A 24,035-nucleotide genomic window follows, 5' to 3' on the forward strand; every position below is an offset into this window, starting at 1 on the left:
AACAGTAAATACTTACTGCTAGCATAGTCAGGAGGTGCATATACATCATTAAGGTGACTGCCGCCAGGCTTAGCAACTTTCAGATAGACCATATCTGAAGTGTTCTTGAGAGCTGCCACAGCTTCTTCATGCCGTACCTCCTGCAGGCTGATATTATTGACCTGTCCAGAACAAAAAGTGAGCTCTGTAAATTTCCTCCAGCCAATCCTGCACCTCCATCTCCACAATTCACACTTCCACCTGTGCCTGTGCTAACTTTCCGTGAGATATCCAATTAGCTCTATTTCCTTGATCGTGCAAAAATGCTCAGCAAACTTTCAGTTTTGAAAGTAATGGTCAAATCTGCTTTCACTACCTTTAGAAACAGGATATTCAAGATGCGAACATTTATTTTATTAAAAAAATCTTATTTCCTCTCTGGTCCTTGTGCTAAGTGTCTCCTTTAACTGCTAAGGTCCATGGAAATAATTTCTCCAAAGCACTCTTTCAAATTTGCTATAAGGTTTTGAATATTTCTATTAAATCTTCCAAGCCTTCTTTGCTCTGAAGAGAACAATCCCAGTTTCTTTAATTTTAATTCTTAAATGAAGTTCTTTATCTGCAGTACAGTTCCAATGAATATTTTCTACAATCTGTGCTAGGCCAGTATTCTTCCTAAAGAGTGCTTCTCAGAACTTGACAGAATGCTCCAACTGATGCCCAGCTATTGATTTCTAAAAGTATAGAATTATGCATTTGCATTTTCACATTTTACCTCCATAACCAAAACTATGGATAGCTATAAGCTATTTTTATAAACACCTTTCTTATCATCTCTGCCCACCTGCAGAATTTTGAGTATGTAAGCCCCAGATCTCATTGTCATTGCACCCACACTAGAATTGTATCACTGATTTTATTCTCATTCTGCTCATTCTCCTTCCAAAATGTTTCATTCCTCTGAATTTGCTTTCTCGAGATGCAATTTACTTGTAAAATATGTTTAGCTTCACATTTGTTAAGAACGAAGTAATTGAGAACAGTGAAGTTTTTCAGACGTAGAAAACTTACGGCAAGTAGCCGATCTCCTGTTTGCAGCCTACCATCTTTCTGGGCTGCTCCACCTTCAATGATTTTGGTTATATAGATACTGTTATCTCCAGGAATGTGCTGATTTCCAATCCCGCCAGCAATACTGAAACCTAGGCCTAGGAGAATAGCATTAATTACTCATTTGCAGTATAATGCTAGAAAAGAGGCCATATAAGATTCAGACCATGATAAACAGAGCGTTAAATTATTGTTTAGACTGCAAGGGACCCAATAGTCTCTTGTACATGTTTGGTTTTAAAAGAATCACAATAATCATAACCCTGCAGTTCAGGAAATTTGGCTAATACAATAAAGATCTCTGTAAGTTATGGACACTCTATCCATGAACATAAGTAAATTCATAGAGTAATTGAGAAAAAGATGTGAGAAGAAATCCATTTCAACCTTGACACTCTAATGAAGGTCTTGATCAGCAATCCCATGCCCAAATTACTTTACTGTTTGCCCTTCCAATCCTTGAACATGATTCTTACCTCCATAATCACCTGCACAACTTATTTTTAGTGATCATTGAGTCTACTCTTTTCCTGCCCACCCCAATCCAACCAATGAGATCTGATCCCTCTCCCAAAAGGTCGTGATATATAAATCAGGGTATTTTGTATCAAGGTTGTAATTCAAGGGTTGGATATATGGAAACAGAATGTTCACAGTTGGCTGCCGTGCAACATTCTAGCTCCTGTCCCCGAAAGCAGATCCAATATATCAATCTTGACTTGCCAGGAGCATCACAGAAACATGTTAATGAGCCAGCTGTACAATATTTTGCAAATTATCTGATGATTGCAATCCTTTACACTTCACTAATTGTGTTTTGCCTCCTGAGAGATTTTTTTTAGAGTGTGGCTTCATTAAGGATTGCTGGTAAGACTCTTTTTAATAGAGATTGTTCTTAACTCACTACTTATTCTTAGACTTAAAGAAAACAACTTATTAGCAAAACTAGTGAACTGGACACTCGGTTGACATTTTTTTCATATACCTCTCTTGTTTTAAGTTTAACATTTTGAAATATTCCAAGAACACAGCCTGTCAGACAACTCCAAGTTCAGTTCAAAGTAAATTTATTATCAAAGTACAGTATTTCACTACATACAAGCTTGAGATCCATCTTCTTGTAGACATTCACAGTAAATGCAAAGAAACACAATAGAATCAATGAAAAACCACACGCAAGATGGACAAACAACCAATGTGAAAAAGACAACAAACTGTGCAAATACATAATAAGATAATGATAAATAAATAAGCAATATATATCAAGAACCTGAGATGAAGAGTGTTTGAAAGTGAGTCCATACGAAAGTGGGAACAGTTCAGTGTTGGTGCAAGTGAAGTTATCTCCGCTAGTTCAAGGATCTGATAGTTAAGAGTGATAACTGTTCCTGAACCTGGTGGTGTGGATTCAGAGGCTCCTGTACCTTCTTGCTGATGACCTGGGTGATGGCATCCTGATGATAGATGCTGCTTTCCTACGACAGGCCTCTGTGCAGATGTGCTCAATGGTCGGGATGGCTTTGCCCATTATATTCTGGGCCTTAGCCACTACTTCTCATAGGATTTTCCATTCAAGCTCATTGGTGTTTTCATACCAGGCCATGAAAAAACCAGTCAGTATATAGAAGTTTGGCAAAGTTTTAGATGACATACAAAATCTTCGCAAACTTCTAAGAAAGTAAAAGCGTTGCTGTGCTTTCTTCGTAATGCCACTTCCATGCTGGACAAAGGACAGCTCCTCTGAAATGCTAATGCAAAGGAATTTAATGTTGCTGACCCTCTCCACCTCTGATCCACCAGTGAGGACTGGCACATGAATTTCTAGTTTCCATTATGGTCAACAATCAGCTCCTTAGTCTTTCTGACATTGACTAAGAGGTTGTTGTGGCACCACTCAGCCAGATTTTCAGTCTCCTTCCTATATTCATCACCACCTTTGATTCGGCCAACAACAGTGGTGTCATCAGCAGACTTATATATGGCTTTGGAGCTGTGCTTAGCCTCACAGTCACAAGTCTAAAGCAAATACAGCAGGGGATAAACACACCACTTGATGGTTATACTGCATGTGCTGATGGGGATTTTCATAGTTATCTCTGAGAAGACTATAAAAAATAAGTACCTACATTTAAATAGGGAGTAGTATAGAAGAATGGCAATAAGTATTCTTTAAATATTCAATATCTCTGCATTTTCTTACATCCCAGTTTGTCCAGTCTGAGGACTTTGCTGCTTCACTAGCACAGCAGTAGCCTGAAGATGACTGCACAAAGATGGAAAAAGCTCTTTATGTTGTTTAAATGAACAGGAGATACACTATTATACCCTCCCATTATGGTACTTGAGAATGTCAAGCTCTATTGCACATCAGAATTGCATCAATGGCATCTAACTTGTTCTTTTGAGTGTTATTGCAGGGGGCTAAGTAATGGCAGAGAACAGTTAATACATGATGGGCATTAATCTTTTTCTTCGCTTTTCATAGATCAGCAGGAATCTTAGACAGTCATTGGGATTATTCTTCTCAAGGTCATTGCTTTGTTGATGCTTGCACGTGGGAAGGGGGAGTTGGGGGGGGCTTTGGGGCTCGAATGTTTTAACTGTGATTCATTCTTTGGGGCACTCTTCCGTTTTCGTGGATGTCTGCGGAGGTAAAGAATGTCTGGATGTACATTGTATACATTCCTCCGACATTAAATGGGACTCATTGAGCTCATCCCACACCATTCCAAACAAAGTCTGATCACTTTCCTGCTGAAAGGTCAGTGACTAAGTATTAGTCACTTTGTGTTGGGCTGCAATTTTAGGGTTATATTCACCTCACAAGCTGCCCATCTGTCTGCCAGTCAGTCACCCCTGCACCCAGTGGAAGAATCTGCAATTCCTTAGTCACCATACAACCCACAGAAAAAGAGTGCAAGCAAGCTTAATCTTCAGTCCTGAAGGAAAGCCTGAGAATATGAGATGATCTCTTTTTTTTATTCGTTGTTCTATCACTGTTTTTCTTCCTAACATAACCTTATAATTGGACTGCTAATCAGTTCAGTTCCTCCAATACTTTTTTAACTTTGTGAATTTTTAAGCAAACATCTTAAGTTTGTCTGTAAACATATAAACACCCTTAGCTCCTCAAAATTTCATGCATTGAAGACTTCTGCTGCCCATTCAGCTATATCACAATTTTTTACACAGAGGAGTAGAATGCAAAGCTTGCAGGTTGATGTTAGCAAGATTTCAAATGGAATGTGACTCATCATCTGTCAGTAACTAGACCAGAAGATATGTTCTTTGTAGCTCATGGCGATCTTAGATCTTAGTCATAACGGTACAGATTTACTTCTCTCTGTCAGTCCATTATTATCCAAATGGTTTCAAGATCAATAATCCTATAGATAGGTCCTATCTGTGACATAACAACATAGACCTCCCTCACCCCATGTCACTTAATTCCTTTGCTTAAAAAAATATATCAACTGTATGCCCAAAATTACCAACTGACTTAATATTTAAGAATTACATCTACCTGACTCTGCAAGTGGAAGCATTTCTTCATTCATTTCGAAACAAGACCGTAAGACATAGGAGGAAAATTAGGCCATTCATCCCATCGAGTCCGCTCTGCCATTTCATCATGGCTGATGCTGGTTCCCATTCAACCTCATACACCTGCCCTCTCACCATACCCTTTGATGTCCTGACCAATCAAGAATCTATCAACCTCTGCTTAAAATACACCTACGGACTTGGCCTTAACCGCAGTCTGTGGCAGAGCATTCCACAGAATGACCATACTCAAACTAAAAAAATTCCTCTTTACTTCTGTTCTAAAAGGTTACCTCTCAATTTTGAGGCTGTGCCCTCTAATTCTAGATACTCCCAAAAAAACATCCTCTCTACCTCTACCTTATCTAGTCCTTTCAACATTCGGTAGGTTTCAATGAGATTCCCATGCATTCTTCTAAATTCCATTGAGTACAGGTCCAAAGCTGCCAAACACTCCCCATATGTTAACCTCTTCTTCATTCCTGGAATCATCCTCATGAACCTCCCCTGGATCTCTCCAATGACAATGAGAATAGTCATTTCTGAGAATAGCCTTTCTGAGAATAGGGGCCCAAAACTGTTGACAATACTTCAAGTGCGGTCTGACTAATGTCTTAATAAAGATTCAGCATTATCTCCTTTTTTTATATTCTATTCCCCTTGAAATAAGTGCCAACATTGCATTTGCCTTCTGTACCACAGACTCAGCCTGTAAATTAACCTTCTGGGAGTCTTGCAAGAGGACTCCTAAGTCCCTATGCACCTCTGATGTTTGAACTTTCTCTCCATTTAAATAATAGTCTACACTATTAGTCATAGTCATAGTCATACTTTAATGATCCTGAGGGAAACTGGGTTTCGTTACAGTTGCACCAACCAAGAATGGAGTATAGATATAGCAATATAAAACTATAAATAATTAAATAATAATATGTAAATTATGCCAGAAAATAAGTCCAGGACCAGCCTATTGGCTCAGGGTATCTGACCCTCCAAGGGAGGAGTTGTAAAGTTTGATGGCCACAGGCAGGAATGACTTCCTATGATGCTCATTTTACCTATTGATCCTTTTACCAAAATGCATTATCATACATTTCTCAACAGTATTCCATCTGCCACTTTTTTCACTAATTCTTCCAATTTGTCTAAGCCCTGCTGTGATCGCATTGCTTCCTCAACACCACTTACCTCTCCACCTATCTTTGTATCATCCGCAAAATTTCCACAAAGCCATCAATTCCGTTATCTAAATCATTGACAAACAATGTGAAAAGTAGTGATTCCAGTACCGACCCTTGAGAAATGCCACTAGTCACTGGCAGCCAATCAGAAAACACCCACTATGTTCCCATTCGCAGCCTCATGCCTGTCAGCCATTCCTCTATCCATGCCAGTATCTTTCCTGTCACACCTTAGGATTTTATCTTGTTAAGCATCCTCACGTGAGGCAACTTCTGAAAATCTCAGTTAATGACATCCACTGCCTCTCCTTTGTCCACTCTACTTGTCACTTCTTCGACGAATTCCAACAGTTTTGTCAGGCAAGATTTTCCTTTACAGAAACCATACTAACTTTGACTTATTTTATCATTAATCTTCAATACCCTGAAACTTCGTCCTTAATAATAGACTCCAACACTTTCCCAACCACTGAGGTTAGGCTAACTGGCCTATAATTTCCTCACTTTTACCTTCCCCCCTTCTTAAATAGTGGAGTTACATTTGCAATTTTCCAGCCCCCTGAGAACATGCCAGAATCGAGTGATTCTTGAAAGATCATGACCAATGCATCTGTTATCTCTTCAGCAACTCTTTCAGGATTCTGGGATGTAGTCCATCTGATCCATGTGACTAACCCACCTTAAGACCTTTCAGTTTGCCTTGCACTTTTTCCTTTGTAATAGCAATGACACTAACTCTTGCTCCCTGACACTCACGGACTTCTGGTATACAGCTAGCATCTTCCACAGTAAAGATGGAAGCAAAGTACTTATTAAGTTCATCTGCCATTTGATGGTTCCCCATTACTACCTCACCAGCGTCATTTTCCAGTGGTCCAATATCGACTCTCACCTCCCTTTTACTCGTATTTATTTAACTGAAAAAACTTCTAGTATCCTGTTTTACATTATCGGCTAGTTTGCCCTAATACTGCATCTTTTCCTTCTTACAGCTTTTTTCATTGCCTTTTGTTGGATTTTAAAAGCTTTCCAATCATCCAACTTCCCACTCATGTTTGCTACGTTATATGCCCTTTCCTTGGCTCTTACGCATTCCTTAATTTCCCTTCTCAGCCACGGTTGCCTAGCCCTGCCATTTGAGAACAACTCCTTCTATGGGACATATCTATCCCGTGCCTTGTGAACTAGTTTCAGAAACTTCAGCCACCTCTACTCTGCCATCATCCCTGCCAGTATCCCCCTCCAATCCACCTGGGCAAGTTCCTCTCTCATGCCTCTGTAATTCCCTTTATTCCATTGTGATATTGATAGACGTGACTTATGCTTCTCCCTCTCAAATTGCAGAAATACCCATTCCAGTCCTCAAGATGCCTTCAGTCTCAAATTCCCCAAAGAACCGGAACAGTACAAGTACAAATCATCCCTTCTCAGAATCTAAACAAAATTTCATCACATCCCTTCAGAACTTTCAAATTTCAAGGGAAAACAACGCTATCTTATGCAATCTCACTTCAGAAATTAATCCTTGGATTCAATCTCGGGTTAAGTTACCATTGAACAATACAGAAGTAGAGCGAAGGCCATAACAGTAGGAAATCACCAAGTTAGAATTAGAGGTAAATCGTGGAGGAGAGGGCTGGAAAAGATGCTTACTAACAACAAAATATTATCTGAGTCCTAACTGCTTGCTGCACCTGCCTGTTAACTTTCAACAACTCATGTGCAAGGGCAATCAAGTCTCTGAACATTTAAGATACTCTATCTCAGCAATTTTTCTACTGATGGATAACCTCATGTTTTGGTGTAGGCTACCCCTCATGCCATGTCGATGTGCAATCACTCAGCTTATCTATATCCCCTTGAAACCTTTTTGCATCTACTCACATTCTTACTTAATATCTTGCATATTTTACATTTAGTCCCCTCGTGCCAAACAGTAAACAGTAAAAACCCACTTGGCACTGACTGTCAACTTGAAAGAGAACTCATTTATTCCTACTGTTTAATTCCCACCTCTTAAACTTTGGTAGCATGTCACCCTTAATTTCATGTGCTCTCAACCTGTTCACCAATCTCCTGTGAGGGTCCTTAGTATTCCTGGATAATCTTCTCATCACACTCCAACTGAAACTACATGGTATGATCATCCTATCAATCTACAGAATTTTGGACAATGATAACCAGGGCATTCTCCACTCCTATATCCATTCCTTTCAGAACTTCAAGACTGAGAATGTCTATGCATTACATATTACGAGAACAGGAATCCCCAGTCACTGTAAATTGCTAGCACTGGACTCTTCATACTGTAGAACTGACAGCAAAAAACATTGGAAACACTCAGCTGGTTAGGTAACTTTTAAGGTTAAGGATTCTTCATGTAATCATGCCTGCAGCTGCCCAGACACTATCTACTACCAAGGTGAGGAATTTTCAGTTGCTGAGTACTGCTATGCTCAGCCACTGTGTATTACAGGGATTGGAACTGCCTGGACACAATGCAAGCTGGAAGTACCCATCAATTTGGTATTAGAGTCTGAGATTGCCGGGCCTTCAGTATTAATAATACAGGAGAAATGCAGGTGTTACTACTGGGACTGAGCATGATTGTGTTGCTAAGAATATGAAAGCCCAGGTGCTATTTGTGTTAGTGAAGCAGGGAACAGTGAGCTACTATTTATGTTATGTGTGCAAAATTCATTGTTAATATTTTGGAGCAAGTCCAATGCTATAATAACATTGAGTAGATTCTGTAAGTAGGGCTAACTACACTTCTCCAGAGACTCTACTACAGTAAAAGAACAAGGAAGCCATGTTTTGAGTTTTCAAGATGATGAATAGTCAGTAATAACATACTTTTACCTTTGGGTCCTTTTAGAAGATTCACTTCTAATATAGCCTCTGCAGCTGGCTGCCTTCTGCGGACTAAGAGTCGAACAACAGGTCCTGCATCTTTCAGAGCCTCCACTGCTTTACTGTGAACAACTTCAGAGACATCCACATCATTGACTCGTAGCACGCAGTCATTGACCCTAAAACACAAACAACAATCAATAATGTCATTCTGAGTAAACATTCCTCATGAGTTGTGCTGATTCAACTGCCCCTGAGTTATAAGAGCTAACTGTGAAAATATTTGGCAGGAATACAATTTGACAGTGTTGGTCATGATACATAAATGAGCTGAGGGGATGAAAATTAAAAAAAAAAGACACAATCAAGATTAGAAGATATGGAACAAAGTTTTCCAAGTTAAAGCAAAACAAAGTAGTATGTACTGATTTATCAGAGATTGTGAATTCTTAGTATTTCATTGAGTTTATAATAGTCATAGAGTTATGCAGCACAGAAGCAGGCCCTTCAGCCTTTATTTGTGCAAACTGACCAGGATACCTTTTCAAATTAGTCCCACATGTCAGAGTTTGGCCCATATCTCTGTCCAAATGTCTTTTAAACATCGTAATTGTGCCCAGTTCTACAGCTTCTTCTTCCATAAAACGAACTAAAATCTCCACTCACTGGCCGCTTTAGTAAGTACACCTGCTCACCTGCTCGTTAATGCAAATATATCATCAGCCAATCAGGTGGCAGCAACTCAATGCATAAAAGCATGCAGACATGGTCAAAAGGTTCAGTTGTTGTTCAGACCAAACATTAGCATGGGTAAGAAGTGTGATTTAAGTGAATTTATTGCTTATTTGTTATTATTATTGTTTTATTTTTGTATTTACACTGTTTTCTTTTGCACAGTGGTTGTTTGGTCATCTGTCGTGTGAGGTTTCTCATTGATTCTATTGTGCTTCTCTCTATTTACTCTGAATGTCCAAAAGGAAATGAATCTTAGAATACTACATGGTGACACAGATGCACTTTGGTAATAAATCTACTTTGAACTTTGACCATGGAATGATTGTTGGTGTCAGAGGGGTGGTTTGAGTATCTCAGAAATTGCTGATCACTAGGGATTTCTCTGCATAAGAATGTTTGGAGTTTACAAGAAAGGTGTGGAAAACAAATAAAAAATCCAGTGTGTGGCAGTTCTGTGGGCCAAAATGTCTTGTTAATGAGAGAGGCCAGAAGAGAAAGGTGACAGTAACTCAAGTAACCATGCATTACAACAGTGATGTTCAATGGAACATCTCTGAATCCACAATGTGTCGAACATTGACGTGGATGGGCTACAGCAGCAGAAGAAAATGAGTGTGCAATCAGTGCCCACTTTATTAGGTCTTCTAGTTCATCTAGCTTTAGATTCCACAAAACCATAAGGTACAGGAGCAGGATCGGGCCATTTGGCCATCGAGTCTATTTCTCCACTAAATCATGGCTGATTTATTTTCCCCCTCAATCCCAATCTCCTACTTTCTCCCCATAACTTTTGACACTTTTGACACTAATCAAGAATCTACCAACTTCCGCTTTAAATATACCCAATGATTTCATCTCCATAGGCATCTGTCTTATGTTTTCTCACTTCAAAACATAAAACCTAATTGAAAGGAATATAACAGAGTTGGGAGATAACTCATGTACATTTGTTTTTACTTTAAGCAAGGTGAGAACGCATGACATGATATGCTTTTTACTTTTACATATAATCTGTATTACAATATTATTCGAATATTACTGAAATATTAAATATACAAAACTCCAAATCAATATAGAATACTTCTCAGTTTATATACTTCATATAGGCATCCGTTAGTCCCGTGAGACCATGGATTTGCACCTTGGAAGGTTTCCAGGGCGCAGGCCTGGGCAAGGTTGTATGGAAGACCAGCAGTTGCCCATGCTGCAAGTCTCCCCTCCCCATGCAACCGATGTTGTCCAAGGGAAGGGCATTAGGACCCAAACAGCTTGGCACTGGTGTCATTGCAGAGCAATGTGTGGTTAAGTGCCTTGCTCAAGGACACACACGCTGCCTCAGCCAAGGCTTGAACTAGCGACCTTCAGATCACTAGACGAACGCCTTAACCACTTGGCCACGCACCAACACTTTTATATACTACACACATACACACACACACACACACATATATATATATATATATATATATATACATCCACAGTATAGTATATTTTAAATTGCCATTAGCAGGTCTACAAATTTAATTGCTGTAGAGGCTTTCTTACTCTTGTGGGATAACATGGGCTAACAGTTTTCCTGACAGGGGGTAACACTGCTTGGCAGGTGAGACTTGTGGCTGAGAAACAATCTTAGGTTCTGGGGCTTCCTCCGTGGTGGTTGTGGGAGTTGACTCTGGCACTGCAGGAAGTGGTTCTGACAGCCCTGGATACCCTTTCATTTTCTCCGCTTTTCTCTCTGGATCTACTTTAATCCTTGCTTCCCTCCAGGTCCCGGCTTGTTTCCCTCTATTTATCCCACTCTCGATCCCTTTCTCAGTTGTGCTCCCCTTCTTTATCCTTGATTCTTTCACAATTCCTGTCATGGTCTCACTGGTGGTCCTGATCCTTTTCACGCTCTCATTCCCACTCTTTTTCTTTATCACATTCCTTCTCTCTTTTACACCTTTCTTTTTTTCGCCCACATTCTTTCTCTACCTCTTCTTTTCAACTTCTTGTCTTTCTTTTCCTCACCTTCTTTTATTCTTCAAGTTTCTTGTATTTTTGAATTTTGTAATTTCTCAAGAAATCAGGTGTTATTTATCCTCTTCCATTTCCACAGCACTTATGTCATCCATTGACATGTCCTTCATGTCCGTGAGGGTTATGTCCTTCATAAACTCCTTTCTTTTTGGCCATGTCACTCAAGCACATAGGTATATTATTAATATTTTAATATATTTTTGTAACTCTATGTTTTTCTGTTATCATAATTATATGCGCTATATGTGCTGTGTGTGACTGTTGGTACTGTATATTGCACCTTGGCCGCAGATAAACACTGTTTTAGTAAACATAGAAACATAGAAAACCTACAGCACAATACAGGCACTTCAGCCCACAAAGCTGTGCCAAACATGTCCCTACCTTTGTACTACCCAGGTTTTACCCATAGCCCTCTATTTTTCTAAGCTCCATGTACCTATCCAGGAGTCTCTTAAAAGACCCTATCGTTTCTGCCTCCACCACCGCCGCCAGCAGCCCATTCCACACACTCACCACTCTCTGCGTAAAAAACTTACCACTGACGTCTCCTCTGTACCTACTTCCAAGCACCTTATAACTATGCTCTCTTGTGCTAGCCATTTTAGCCCTGGGCAAAAGCCTCTGATTATCCACACGATCAATGCTTCTCATTATCTTGAACACCTCTATCAGATCACCCCTCATCCTTCGTCTCTCCAAGGAGAAAAGGCCGAGTTCACTCAACCTATTCTCATAAAGCATGCTCCCCAATCCAGGCAACATCCTTGTAAATCTCTTCTGCACCCTTTCTATAGTTTCTACATCCTTCCTATAGTGAGGCGACCAGAATTGAGCACAGTAATCCAAGTGGGGTCTGACTAGGGTCCTATATAACTGCAACATTACCTCTTGGTTCTTAAACTCAATCCCACAATTGATGAAGGCCAATGCACCGTACGCCTTCTTAACCACAGAGCCAAGCTGTGTAGCAGCTGCTTTTTTGAGGATGTATTCCTGCATATGGTTGAATGACAATTAAACTTGAACTTGAGCTCTCTTACCTGTGCATCAAACGATCCTAAGCAAATATACCACTGAGCTGCCAATCCTAACACTCCCTCAAAGGAATATATTTATTTACAATGGCATATATGTATTACACTATACAGATTTTATTTACTGTTTGATTTAGATACCATTGCTCCAATATATATTTCAAAATAGCTATAAGTTATTGCAAAAAAATGCTAATATATGATAATAATTCACACAAATCAACAAAGTCAACAGATAACAACAAAAGAGTCAGATTGCAGTCAGATTTATAGTCCCTATAAAAAGTATTCACCGCTCCTTGTAAGTTTTCATGTTTTATTGTTTTACAACAATGAATCACAGTGAGTTTAATTTGGCTTCTTTGACATTAATCAACAGAAAAAGACTTGTGCCAAAATGAAAACAGAACTCTATAAAGTGATCTAAATTAATTACAAATAAAAAAACACAAAATAATTGATTGCGTATGTATTCACCGCCCCCCCTTTAATATGGCACATCAAATCATCACTGGTGCAGCCAATTAGTTTTAGAAGTCACATAATTAGTTAAATGGAGATCTGTTTTTGGAGATTTGTGTGCAGTCAAGGTGTTTCAATTGATTGTAATAAAAATACACCTGTATCTGGAAGGTCCATCTGCTGGTGAGTCAGTATTCTGGCAAAAATACACCATGAAGTCAAAAGAAAACTCCAAGCAACTCCGTGAAAAGGTTATTGAACAACTCCAGTCAGGAGATGGATACAAGAAAACTCCCAAGTCACTGAATACCCTTTGGAGTACAATTAAGTCAATCATCAAGAAATGGAAAGAATATGGCACAGCTGTAAATCTGCCTAGAGTAGGCCGTCCTCAATAACTAAGTGACCATACAAGAAGGGGACTAGTGAGGGAGGTCACCAAGAGTCTTATGACAACTCTGGAGGAGTTACAAGCTTCATGGCTGAGATGAGAGCAACTGCACATATAACTATTGCCCAGGTGCTTCACCAGTGACAGCTTTATGGGAGAGTGGCAAAGAGAAAGCCACTGTTGAAGAAAAAACTCACATGAAATCTTGGCTAGAGTTTGTCAGAAGGCAAGTGGGAGACTCTGACGTCAGCTGGAAGAAGTGTCAATGGTCTCATGAAACCAAAATTGAGCTTTTTGGCCATCAGACTAAACGTTATGTCTGGCGTAAGCGAAACACCACACATCATCAAAAGCACACCATCCCTACTGTGAAGCATGGTGGTGGCTGCATCAAGCTGTGGGGATGCATCACTGCAGCAGGCCCTGGAAAGCTTGTAAAGGTAGAGGGTAAAATGAATGCAGCAAAATACAAGGAAGTCCTGGAAGAAAACTTGATGCAGTCTACAAGAGAACTGTGACTTGGGAGAAGAGTTGTCTTCCGGTAAGACAATGACGCCAAGCATAAAGCCAAAGCTACAGAGGAATGGCTTAAAAGCAACAAAGTTAATGCCCTGTAGTGGCCAAGTCAGATCCCAGAGCTCAATCCAATTGAGAGTTTGTGGCTGGACTTGAAAAAGGCTGTTCATTCATGATCCCCATGCAATCTGACAGAGCTCGAGTTGTTCTGTAAATAAGAATGGGAAAAAATTGCAGTGCCCAGACGTGCAAAGCTGATAGATACCTATTCACAGGCTCACAGCTTTAATTGCTGCCAAGGTGCATCTACTAAATGCTGACTTGAAAGGGGTGAGTAATTATGCAATCAATTATTTTGTGTTTAATAATTGTAATAAATTTAGACCAATTTGTAGGCATTTGTTTTCATTTTGACACAAGAGTCTTTTCTGTCGATCATTGTCAAAAAAGCCAAATAAAACCACTGTGATGCAATGTTGTAAAACAATAAACACAAAAACTTCCAAGGGGAGTGAATTTATAAAATAGTGGGGTAGTGTTCATGAGTTCATTGTCCATTCAGAAATCTGATGGTGATGTGGAATAAGCTGTTCCTGAAATATTGAGTGTGTGTCTTCAGGCTCCTGTACCTTCTCCTTGATGGTAGCAAAGAAAAGAGGGCATGTCCTAGCTTTTGGGGTCCTTAATGATAGATGCTGCCCCTTTGAGGCATCAACTACTTCTGCACCTATTGTCTATTGTCTATTGACGTTTGAAGGTGTCCTTGATGCTGGGGGGGGGGGCTAGTTCCCATGCTGGAGGTGGCTATCTTTGCAACTTTTTTTGATTCTATGCGATGGCCCTTCCATACCAGATGGTGATGGAACCTGTAAAAATGCTCTGCATAGTGCATCTGTAGAAACCTGCAAGTCTTTAGTGACATATCAATTCTCCTCAAACTCCTAATGAAATATAGCCGATGTTGTGCCTTCTTTATAATTGCATCAATTTGTTGCACCCAGGATAGATCTTCAGAGGTGTTGATAGCCAGAATCTTGAAACTGCTCACCCTTTCCACTTCTGATCCCTCGATGAGGACTGGTGTGTGTGTTCCTCGATTTCCCCTTCCAGAAGTCTACAATCAATTCCTCAGTTTTACTGACATTGAGTGCAAGGTTGTTGTTGCAGCACCACTCAACTAACAAGTCTATCTCACTCCTGTACGCCTCCTCAACACCATCTGAATTCCTGCCAACAGCAGTTATGTCATCAGCAAGTTTATAGATAGCATTTGAGCTGTGCCTAGCCACACAGTTGTGGGTGTAGAGAGAGTAGAGCAGTGGGCTAAGCACACAGCTTTGAGTAAACATGCATCCTGGTGGAGTAACTTAAAGAGTAATTACCTGGCAAACCAGAAACACCAATAAAGCATGAAATTTAACTGGACTTAGAATGCACTCTGAGAGAATGAGAACACAAGTATTGGAAGATGCAGTAACTGTTAAAACATATTAAGAAGAATATTTGCCAAACTGACTAATGCAGGGAATTAGCACTCTTTTGTGTGCTGACAGACTGGGCTTTGCTCCATCACTTCAGGTGGATCATCCTGAGCAAGCCAATGAACATTATGATTGTATCCTGCCATATACAGCTTTCAGCTTCAACTCAATGAAATACAAAGGTGAAACACCGAAAGCTGATCACCAGCAGTAGGAGCACCTCACAATGCAGCAACAAGTGTGATAGCTGATTGAACAATACATATTATTGAACAGTTCCTTCTTTGAAAGTTACTTATTAGTTACCCAAGTCGTCCATCCATAGCAGCAGCCCCACCAGGGATGATCTTCGTAATGAAGATCCCTGGATCATCTGGAATATGAGGATTGTCGATTCCTCCAGCGATGCTAAACCCCAGGCCTGAATTACCCTGCAAGGACAGAAATTTGTCAATTTTTAAACCAATCAAAACTCAAAGAATCAATAAACTTGTAAAAGGACACATCACTCAGTTAAAATTAAACTCAGTTCCTGATTACTATGGCCAGCTGAGCCTCAGTTTTCAGTTAATGGCATCAGACTGAAGCCCAAGGTCTTCTGTAAATTTAATATGACCCGGTCCTCAGTAGCTGCAGATAAGTGGAAAATCTGCTCTATTATACAAGACTGAAGCTTGGACCTCATTAACAAATTGTTCAACCATTGGCTGTCCCTTACTGCAATTCAGACCAGTCCTAAATTATCTATACGGACACTCATACTTCATCAGAAACATTCGTGTTCACAGACACTTGATCTTACCAAATATCGATTAGCAAGGTTATAGCTAAAGATTCTCACCCATGCAATTACTTTGAAATCATTTATTTTATTTTGAATTAGTGATACACGAAAATTTTTAACATGAACAAACCCCAGAAAAAATACGGCAAATGTGTTTTTAAAAAAAGCTGTAAATTTGCTACATAACCTTCAATGATCAGAAATATAAATGCATGTCTTTGGTATTTTACATTAACCAAAATATCTGTAATTCTGTAACCTGTGTTGTCAAGATCCTGCATGCCTTGAAGATTCTCTTTGAAGCAATAAGTAAAAAAGGCACCTGAGGACCAAGTTGTTATGTCAGCACTGGAGTTGCTATATAACTCAATAGCACTGAAATGAGCTGACTTTGAGATGAATAATTTTATTTCAAGGATTGCAAAGTATCATGTTCAAGATCACTTCTGGTTGCAATATAGCAGAAGGGCTGCAAAATAACATTCTTTAATATCAATCTTTTTTAATATTTTTTGATGTAGACCCAGAAATTGTGCACTCTCCATGAGATCTACTTTTTTTACCTTGTGTATGTAGAGTGTACCTTCATGATATCTAATGCTGGACAATTCCTGAAGTGCCTATTGGATATTCTAAATTACTAAATGGCATCAAATGCTTTTTAAATCACTTAATTTATTACAATATTGGATTAGAAAGGAGACTGATTTTCCTGAAGAATTTCACTGACCATCTAGGGAAGCTGATAGAATATTTTAAGCACTTTGTGTTTTGCAGTTAGACATTTTTAGCTTTATTAATTGGACTTTAATCGATATAACTAGAAAATAAAACCAGGAATAAGGAAAGCCTTTGCAGTACAGTGTCAGCATTGACCATTCACTCTCAAACACCCTATTCTGGATACCTTTATACCCTCTTTCTTTTAAAGACATACTTTGGTCTGAATTTAAAAACGCAAACAAGAGGAAATCTGCAGATGCTGGAAATTCAAGCAACACACACTAAATGCTGGTGGAATGCCTTGCGTTCCACCAGCATTTTGTGTGTGTTGCATTGGTCTGAATTTACTGCTTTTCCTGGAACCCATGATGTTTGTAACTGGGTCAAGTTCTATGCCCAATGTACAAGTGAAGCTGTCAGCTCTGTATAATGACTGTAATTTTCATTATTTTAAAATTCCATTCACTAGAAATTCAATTGTACAATTCTGCTTTTTCAATGTTTTGTAACATTTTTTCATGACTGAAATACAATGACAATCAGTAAGGGACCAATTTGAGTTGTCATTCCCTATGCAAAGCTTGGAGAAATTGGTTTAATTTGTGGAGGGAGACTGCCTCATTCAGCAGGTCGGGACAACATGGTCCTAATCCAGCAGCATGCATCTGGACTATAAATGTTATGGGCTAAACAGCCTAGATCTCAGTCATGACAAATGGACATTGCATATTTGCATATATATGGCCTGTATGTATGTATGGGCATGGGTGTGTTGATTAAACTGACAATATGCCTTTGAATGAAGAAGGCGACCACACATAATTGGGAGCTAGAAAGGGGATTAGCCTGTGCTCTGTGGAGAAGCATCGTGGGAGGCTGGGAATAAGAAGAACATGGAATCAGAATATCCCAGCTCAGATGGAATCATAGGGTGGTAGCCACAGACAAGGATCTAGGGGGCTACCTGGAAACAAAAAAAAAATGGCAGCATTAACATGTGGTAGAGATGCATGTATATTCTAGATTCTACTACGAGGGGTGATTGATAAGTTCGTGGCCTAAGGTAGAAGGAGTCAATTTTAGAAAACCTAGCACATTTACTTTTCCACATAGTCCCCTCCTACATGTACACACTTAGACCAGCGGTCATGGAGCATACAGATCTTGGACTTCCAGAAAGTGTCCACAGATGGGTGATTGATAAGTTTGTGGCCTAAGGTAGAAGGAGATAAGTTACACAGCTATCGTGACATGCACATGTAGTTCAACTCTGAGTGATTTATCAGCAAGTTTGAAGTTAATACCTCATCTCCTTCTACCTTGGGCCACGAACTTATCCATCACCCCTGCTGTAGGCACTTTCTGGAGGTCCAAGATCTGTATGCTCCATGACCACTAGACTAGGTATGTAAATGTGGGAGGGAACTATGTTGAAAAATAAATATGCTAGTTTTAATAAAATTGACTCCTTCTACCATAGGCCACAAATTTATCAATCACCCCTCGTACATCCCACTGTCACATAAAGAAAAGACCATGGTGTTATCATCACAGTTGTAATTCTTGAATTGAATAATCACAATGTTTTATGTACATTAATTCTGGGCATCAACATTTATTGTCATGAAAGTATTATTACTAAACCATATAACATTTGAGAAAAAAAAGCCTAATTTGAGAATTAAACTGAGAGCCTACTGGAAATGGGAAAACACTTCTAGATCCATCATGCTGAGCAGTGGTGCCCCCAGGACTGCGTGCTTAGCCCACTGCTGACACATGACTGCACTACTAGATCCAGTTCAAAACGAATCTTCAAGTTCACTGATAACACAACAGGGTTTGGCCTCATCAACAACAACCACAAGATGGCATGCAGAGAGGAAGTAAAGCAGCTGGTAGAATGGTGCAAACACAACAACTTGAGACACAGTGTGGACAAGACCGAAGAGATGATTGTGGATTTTAGGAAGCTGCAGGTTGACCACTCCTCACTGTGCATAAGTGGCTCCTCTGTGGAGAGAATTAGGAGTCCCAAGTTTCTGGGAGTGCACAACTCTGTAGTCAAGAAATCTCCATTTCCTGAGGATATTGAGGCGAATGTTTCCCTACACCCCCAACCTATTCCAATCAATGTTTGCAGCAGCACCATCAATCTGTTCTGACTAGCTGCATCACCATCTGGTACAGGAATTGCAATGTGTCTGACTGCAAGTCCCTACGAAGGTTTGCGAGGGCCTCTCTTTCACCCATCAGAGATATTTATCGGGAGTGCTGTGTACACAAGGCCTTAGCACTGTCAGTGATCTCTCCTCTGTGTCAACAATATCTTTGACCTGCTACCATTAGGCTGAAGGTTACATAGTATAAGGACAAGGACTGCTTCATCCCCCGAGCTGAGAGATTATTGAACTCTCCGCCACTACCCAGGCCTCATCACATATGAAGCGTCAGTAGCGTTATCCGGCTTATTTTCTTAACTTGTGTTAAAAATGCACCTTTTTACTTGTTATCTTATTTGTGGTAATATTACTTTGTGCGTTGTGTGTGAGTTTTATGTTCCCTGTTGTACACCTTGGTCCAGAGGGACATTGTCTTGTTTGGCAGTATACATGTATACAGTAGAATGACAATAAACTTGAACCTAACTTTTGCCAAAAATCTAATGTCAAGTCATGAAGAAAATAACCAGTGTGAATATTTGGGGATGCCGAGTGCAGAGATTCAATAATAAATGTATGGGTTGTTTATGTCCCAGCTTCTCTAAGCAGCAGCCCTTGCATATGTGGGCACTTAATAAGTTAAAGCCCTTCATGAGATGCAATTTTCCTCTTGCTCTTGGAAATAATTCATTAATTTCTGCAGGTGAGTCTTTCCAGACACAGTGGCATTTAGCCAATTTTAAAAAGATACATTGTGTTTCCTCCTGCAGAATCTGTTTCAGTTTGCATTGACCGAGCTGTAAATCCACAGTTTATACACAGGGGCGAGGACATTCTCTGAATTCTAAACACTGGCTGAAGGGTCCAGATTTTTACTTGCTTTGTCACTAAGTCTGACATTTAGAAACGGAACAATAGATCTAGTCACCACTGTGCTACAAGCACCTGCTTTTGGGGCTGTAATAAAGGGAGACTAAAGGGTCTATTTCCCTTGTCAAAAATCAATAGGTCTGCAAATAAATGCATGTGGCTATATTGATTACATCCAAGGGTCAGAAAAATGCTTCCATCTATCAATGAAAGCACATATTATTGGTCACTATATCCTAATGATTGAGCAATTTCATTTACTAGAGAACCAGTATTGAAGAAAACAGACCTAGAGCAGGAAGAGGTCACAGTGCATCATGTATCTAAGCGCAAGTCTACAAAATATTGTCCATGTTTAATCCCTTTAATTATAATGCTGCAATTGAATCAGTATATTTATCTAGAACACAATTCAATCACTCAATGGAAGACTGAAACTAAGGGACTGTTTTTAATCTAGACTGGAATTTTGTAGATTTTTTTAACCCCTGAAATTAATTTTTAAATCATGTTCTATTTCCATTTAGATTCAAGGTCTGAATTTCAGAGTGCCACTCGGCCATCAGAGCAGCAATGGTTCCTGGCTGTCTACCAGTTAATGGCTAAATTTCTGGAAATATGCTTTCGGCAGTGTTATCTGTCTGCAAAACCCTGCAGGGTAAAACTGGGAACATCTGGGAACTGCCAGGTAATTTGGTGATCTTTAACTGCAGAATTTTGTTAAGTTTCTGCTAGATAGGCAGGGTTAGACATTAGAATGATCCCAGTTGAAAGAAATGTAACTATTATTATCTAATCACTTGATGAAATAAGTTACACTACTCACACGTTCCAGGATAATTTCTTCATATTTGTACATTCCATCACTTCCATTAGCCTGGGAAAGAAATCAATAAAAAAGTTTCATTATTTCAAACAATTAACCATATTTCTTAAGTGCTTTGTTTTGAATAAATTAGTCGCATCTGCTCAGGAAGTCAGAATGTAAGGGAAAGGAGAAGATACCTTTAAGGTTAATTTCTTACATTACAAGAAACTCTTGGCCCGACGTACCCAAGAGTCACAAGAGCAGAATAAAACAGGAGGCAACCTGGCCCCTCAAGTCTGCTCACTATTCAATATGACCATAGCTCATAGAAACCATAGAAACTACAGCACAGAAACAGGCCTTTTGGCCCTTCTTGGCTGTGCCGAACCATTTTCTGCCTAGTCCCACTGACCTGCACACGGACCATATCCCTCCATACACCTCCCATCCATGTATCTGTCCAATTTATTCTTAAATGTTAAAAAAGAACATACATGCATCTTTACCACCTCGTCTGGCAGCTCATTCCATACTCCCACCACTCTCTGTGTGAAGAAGCCCCCCCTAATGTTCCCTTTAAACCTTTCCCCCCTCACCCTTAACCCATGTCCTCTGGTTTTTTTCTCCCCTTGCCTCCTCATGTTCTTGAAAAATCCAGGACTCATGTTTTTTTTTAAAAATCTTCAGCAATTTAGCCTCCACTAACTTCTTGAGTGCAAAATTTCTGAAGCTCACCCCCTCTGTAAGAAGACATTCTTTACACACTATAGTTTGAACCTTGTTCCTTTCAAAACTCTGCTGCCCACATCCTAACTTGGACTGAGACCATTAACTGTGATTACTGACCTAATGACTCCCAATGAATCAACACCTTGGTGTTAAATTTCTTATTGTCACTTTCGAATCCATCTGTGGCCTTGCTGTTTATAGTCACTGCAATCTGCTCAGTGCCTCTCTATTTGTGCCCTTCCAATTCTGGTGTCTTGAATACTCCAGTATTAAATGTTACACCATGGGTGGGAGAGCCTTTGGTTTCCATGGCCATAGCCACTGTGGGTTGGATTTTTTTCAATAGTATAGTTTAGAACACGACATTGGAAAAAGAAGCAAGAGTAAACCTTGTGGGTCATGGTATCTGTTCCACCAAATCAATCGCTTCATTGTTGATCTTTTAATCGATGCTATTTTCATCCACTAATCCTATACTCCTTGATTTCCTTAATATACAAAAAACTACTAATATTTACTTTGAACATATTCTATGACCTAAGAATAGCTGATCTAAGGGCACTGTTGGAGGTGAGGCAGGCAGGCCAAGCAGGAAATAATATCTTCTCGTGAATCTCATCATAACTGACTTTCCACAGCTCTATTGCAAAAAGAATTCAAAGAATTCCAAGGATTCATTTCTCTCTTCTTATCTCCATCCTGAACAGTGAACCACATATTTGAATCAGGTTCAAGGTTAGCCATACCAGGATAAGCTACATCCTTGCATCTAACCTTTCTGGTCCCAGATGCATTTTATAATTTTCAATTATCTCAGCCTTTTCCTATAGATGACAAGATTTGATGATCTACAAGGTGCCTTGTGAGTCAGAGCAAGACCACCTTTCCCCTTTCTATGCTTCATAAGGCATAATATTTATTATCATCTATGTGTTTAACATTCTGTAAAGGTTAGTCTTTGCTTATTTATTATTATATTTTTTCATATCTTTCTCCAGGCCACCACAGCTTGAAACAATGCATATTTCATACATAAATAGTTTACTGGTTTCAGACTGAACTACTTTCAATAATATTCTGTCATATGAACATTCTGCCTTAAAGGACTCTTAACTCCTAAATCATTAATAAACCCTTTCTCATCTCACTATAATAGGTCTGTTGCTTCCTCAACATATCAATCTAGAAAACATTCTCATATGCACTCTATTAAATCATCCACTACATTAATACTACTAATTTTGTTTGTGCAGTCAATATGTAGATTAAAGTCTCATTATTATTATTAAATTATGATGCTAATTTCCTGATTAATACTATGTGCTATGTTAGCAGTACTGTTTGGCAGTTGATCATTAAAAATACAAGAGATATGTGACTTCACATTGACCTAACTGATTTTACCTTGGTTAAATTAATTGTAACAGTCAGAGCAAACTTTGCAAGTTAATGTTGGGATAGCCGTAGGAGAAAGAAATCAATACAGCACATTAAAAGAAGCAGTTAGCACTTATCCAGGTGAAAAGCTGTACATAAAGAAATTAACTAGAACCTTCAAGCTTTTGAAATTTTCTGTAGTGGTACAATTATTCAAAATAAGACAAAGGGACAGTATATTACATTGATGTAGAGTACTATGCTGTACTATTTATTGGTAGATATGAGTTTGTGTTCTATCAAGATATCCAGAGAATTTAAATTCAACCATGTAATTCACAGAAATTCTGATATAACTAACAGTGATTGTGAAACTGTGGGACTGCTGTAAAACAAAATCTGATTCGCTAGCATTCTGCAGTAAAAAAAATCTGTTGTCCTTACATGAGCTAGTCTTTTGTGACTTAATTTCCCTATGAAATACCATAACATGCCACTTAGTTTATAGACATGGAGGGACAAGCAATGAATGCTCAACAATACCCATATCCCGTGGCAGTGACAGAAGGAAGCTAATCTAAGGTATGCTGCAAGCTCACATTGCAAGAAATTGGCTTTGGCAATGGTGCCACCTACAGTGATCCCAGATGGCTACTTAATAATTTAATAATGCCACTAAGTAAGCCAAAGTGCAAGGAGACCACCACAGCTTGAAATAATGCATATTTCAAATTTACAGTGACCTTGACCTTGTGCGATGAGCATTCTCTTTAGCTTGCTTGAAATATTAAGAAGATACAAAACAAAATCTTAACAACCCTTTCCTTTCCTTCTGCTGAAAATGTTCTTTTGCTCATAACCTAGAAATGAATGACAAGGCCATACCTGCATTGCCATACCAACTGTCACATACATTAAATAATATATCTTAAATCCTTTATTGTATTTCAGAACAAAGGATGTTTACACTTCCACTTTCCCTTTAAAGGTAAAAGTATTTCAGAATCATCAAAGAAGTACAACCAAAACAAAGGTACAGTCCCATCTTCTGATCTTCCATTCCTCACAAAAAGGATTGAGCAAGTTGAAGGGAGAAACTGAGAGAAAGAGGAAGGGTTAGATAGAAAATTTCTCCTTATATGTCTGCTTAGTTCCTGGTTCAAATGAGTTTAGTCATTGCATCACATAAAGGTGCTTTATTCTAAGATTACCAAAAGCATTGAGTGATTTATTTCTTGGCTTTCTCTATCCTTTATTTTGTTGTAACAGATCAGA

The 24,035-nt window shown here is 39.2% G+C and overlaps 1 protein-coding gene across 1 annotated transcript in view; it reads right to left on the reverse strand.

Annotated features, from left to right (window-relative positions):
- The window catches only part of dlg3 (discs, large homolog 3 (Drosophila)), a 404,968-nt gene that overhangs the window by 212,237 nt on the left and 168,696 nt on the right, over positions 1-24,035 (reverse strand). Inside the window, exons 3-7 of the mRNA XM_072270742.1 lie at positions 20,673-20,723; positions 15,614-15,738; positions 8,676-8,845; positions 1,051-1,187; positions 17-161 (exon numbers count right to left, since the gene is read on the reverse strand). Coding sequence (XP_072126843.1) covers positions 17-161; positions 1,051-1,187; positions 8,676-8,845; positions 15,614-15,738; positions 20,673-20,723 — 628 coding nt within the window. The remainder of the gene's footprint in view (positions 1-16; positions 162-1,050; positions 1,188-8,675; positions 8,846-15,613; positions 15,739-20,672; positions 20,724-24,035) is intronic.

Source organism: Mobula birostris, chromosome 10, assembly GCF_030028105.1.
Source record: "Mobula birostris isolate sMobBir1 chromosome 10, sMobBir1.hap1, whole genome shotgun sequence".
In the NCBI taxonomy this organism is placed as follows: domain Eukaryota; kingdom Metazoa; phylum Chordata; class Chondrichthyes; order Myliobatiformes; family Myliobatidae; genus Mobula; species Mobula birostris.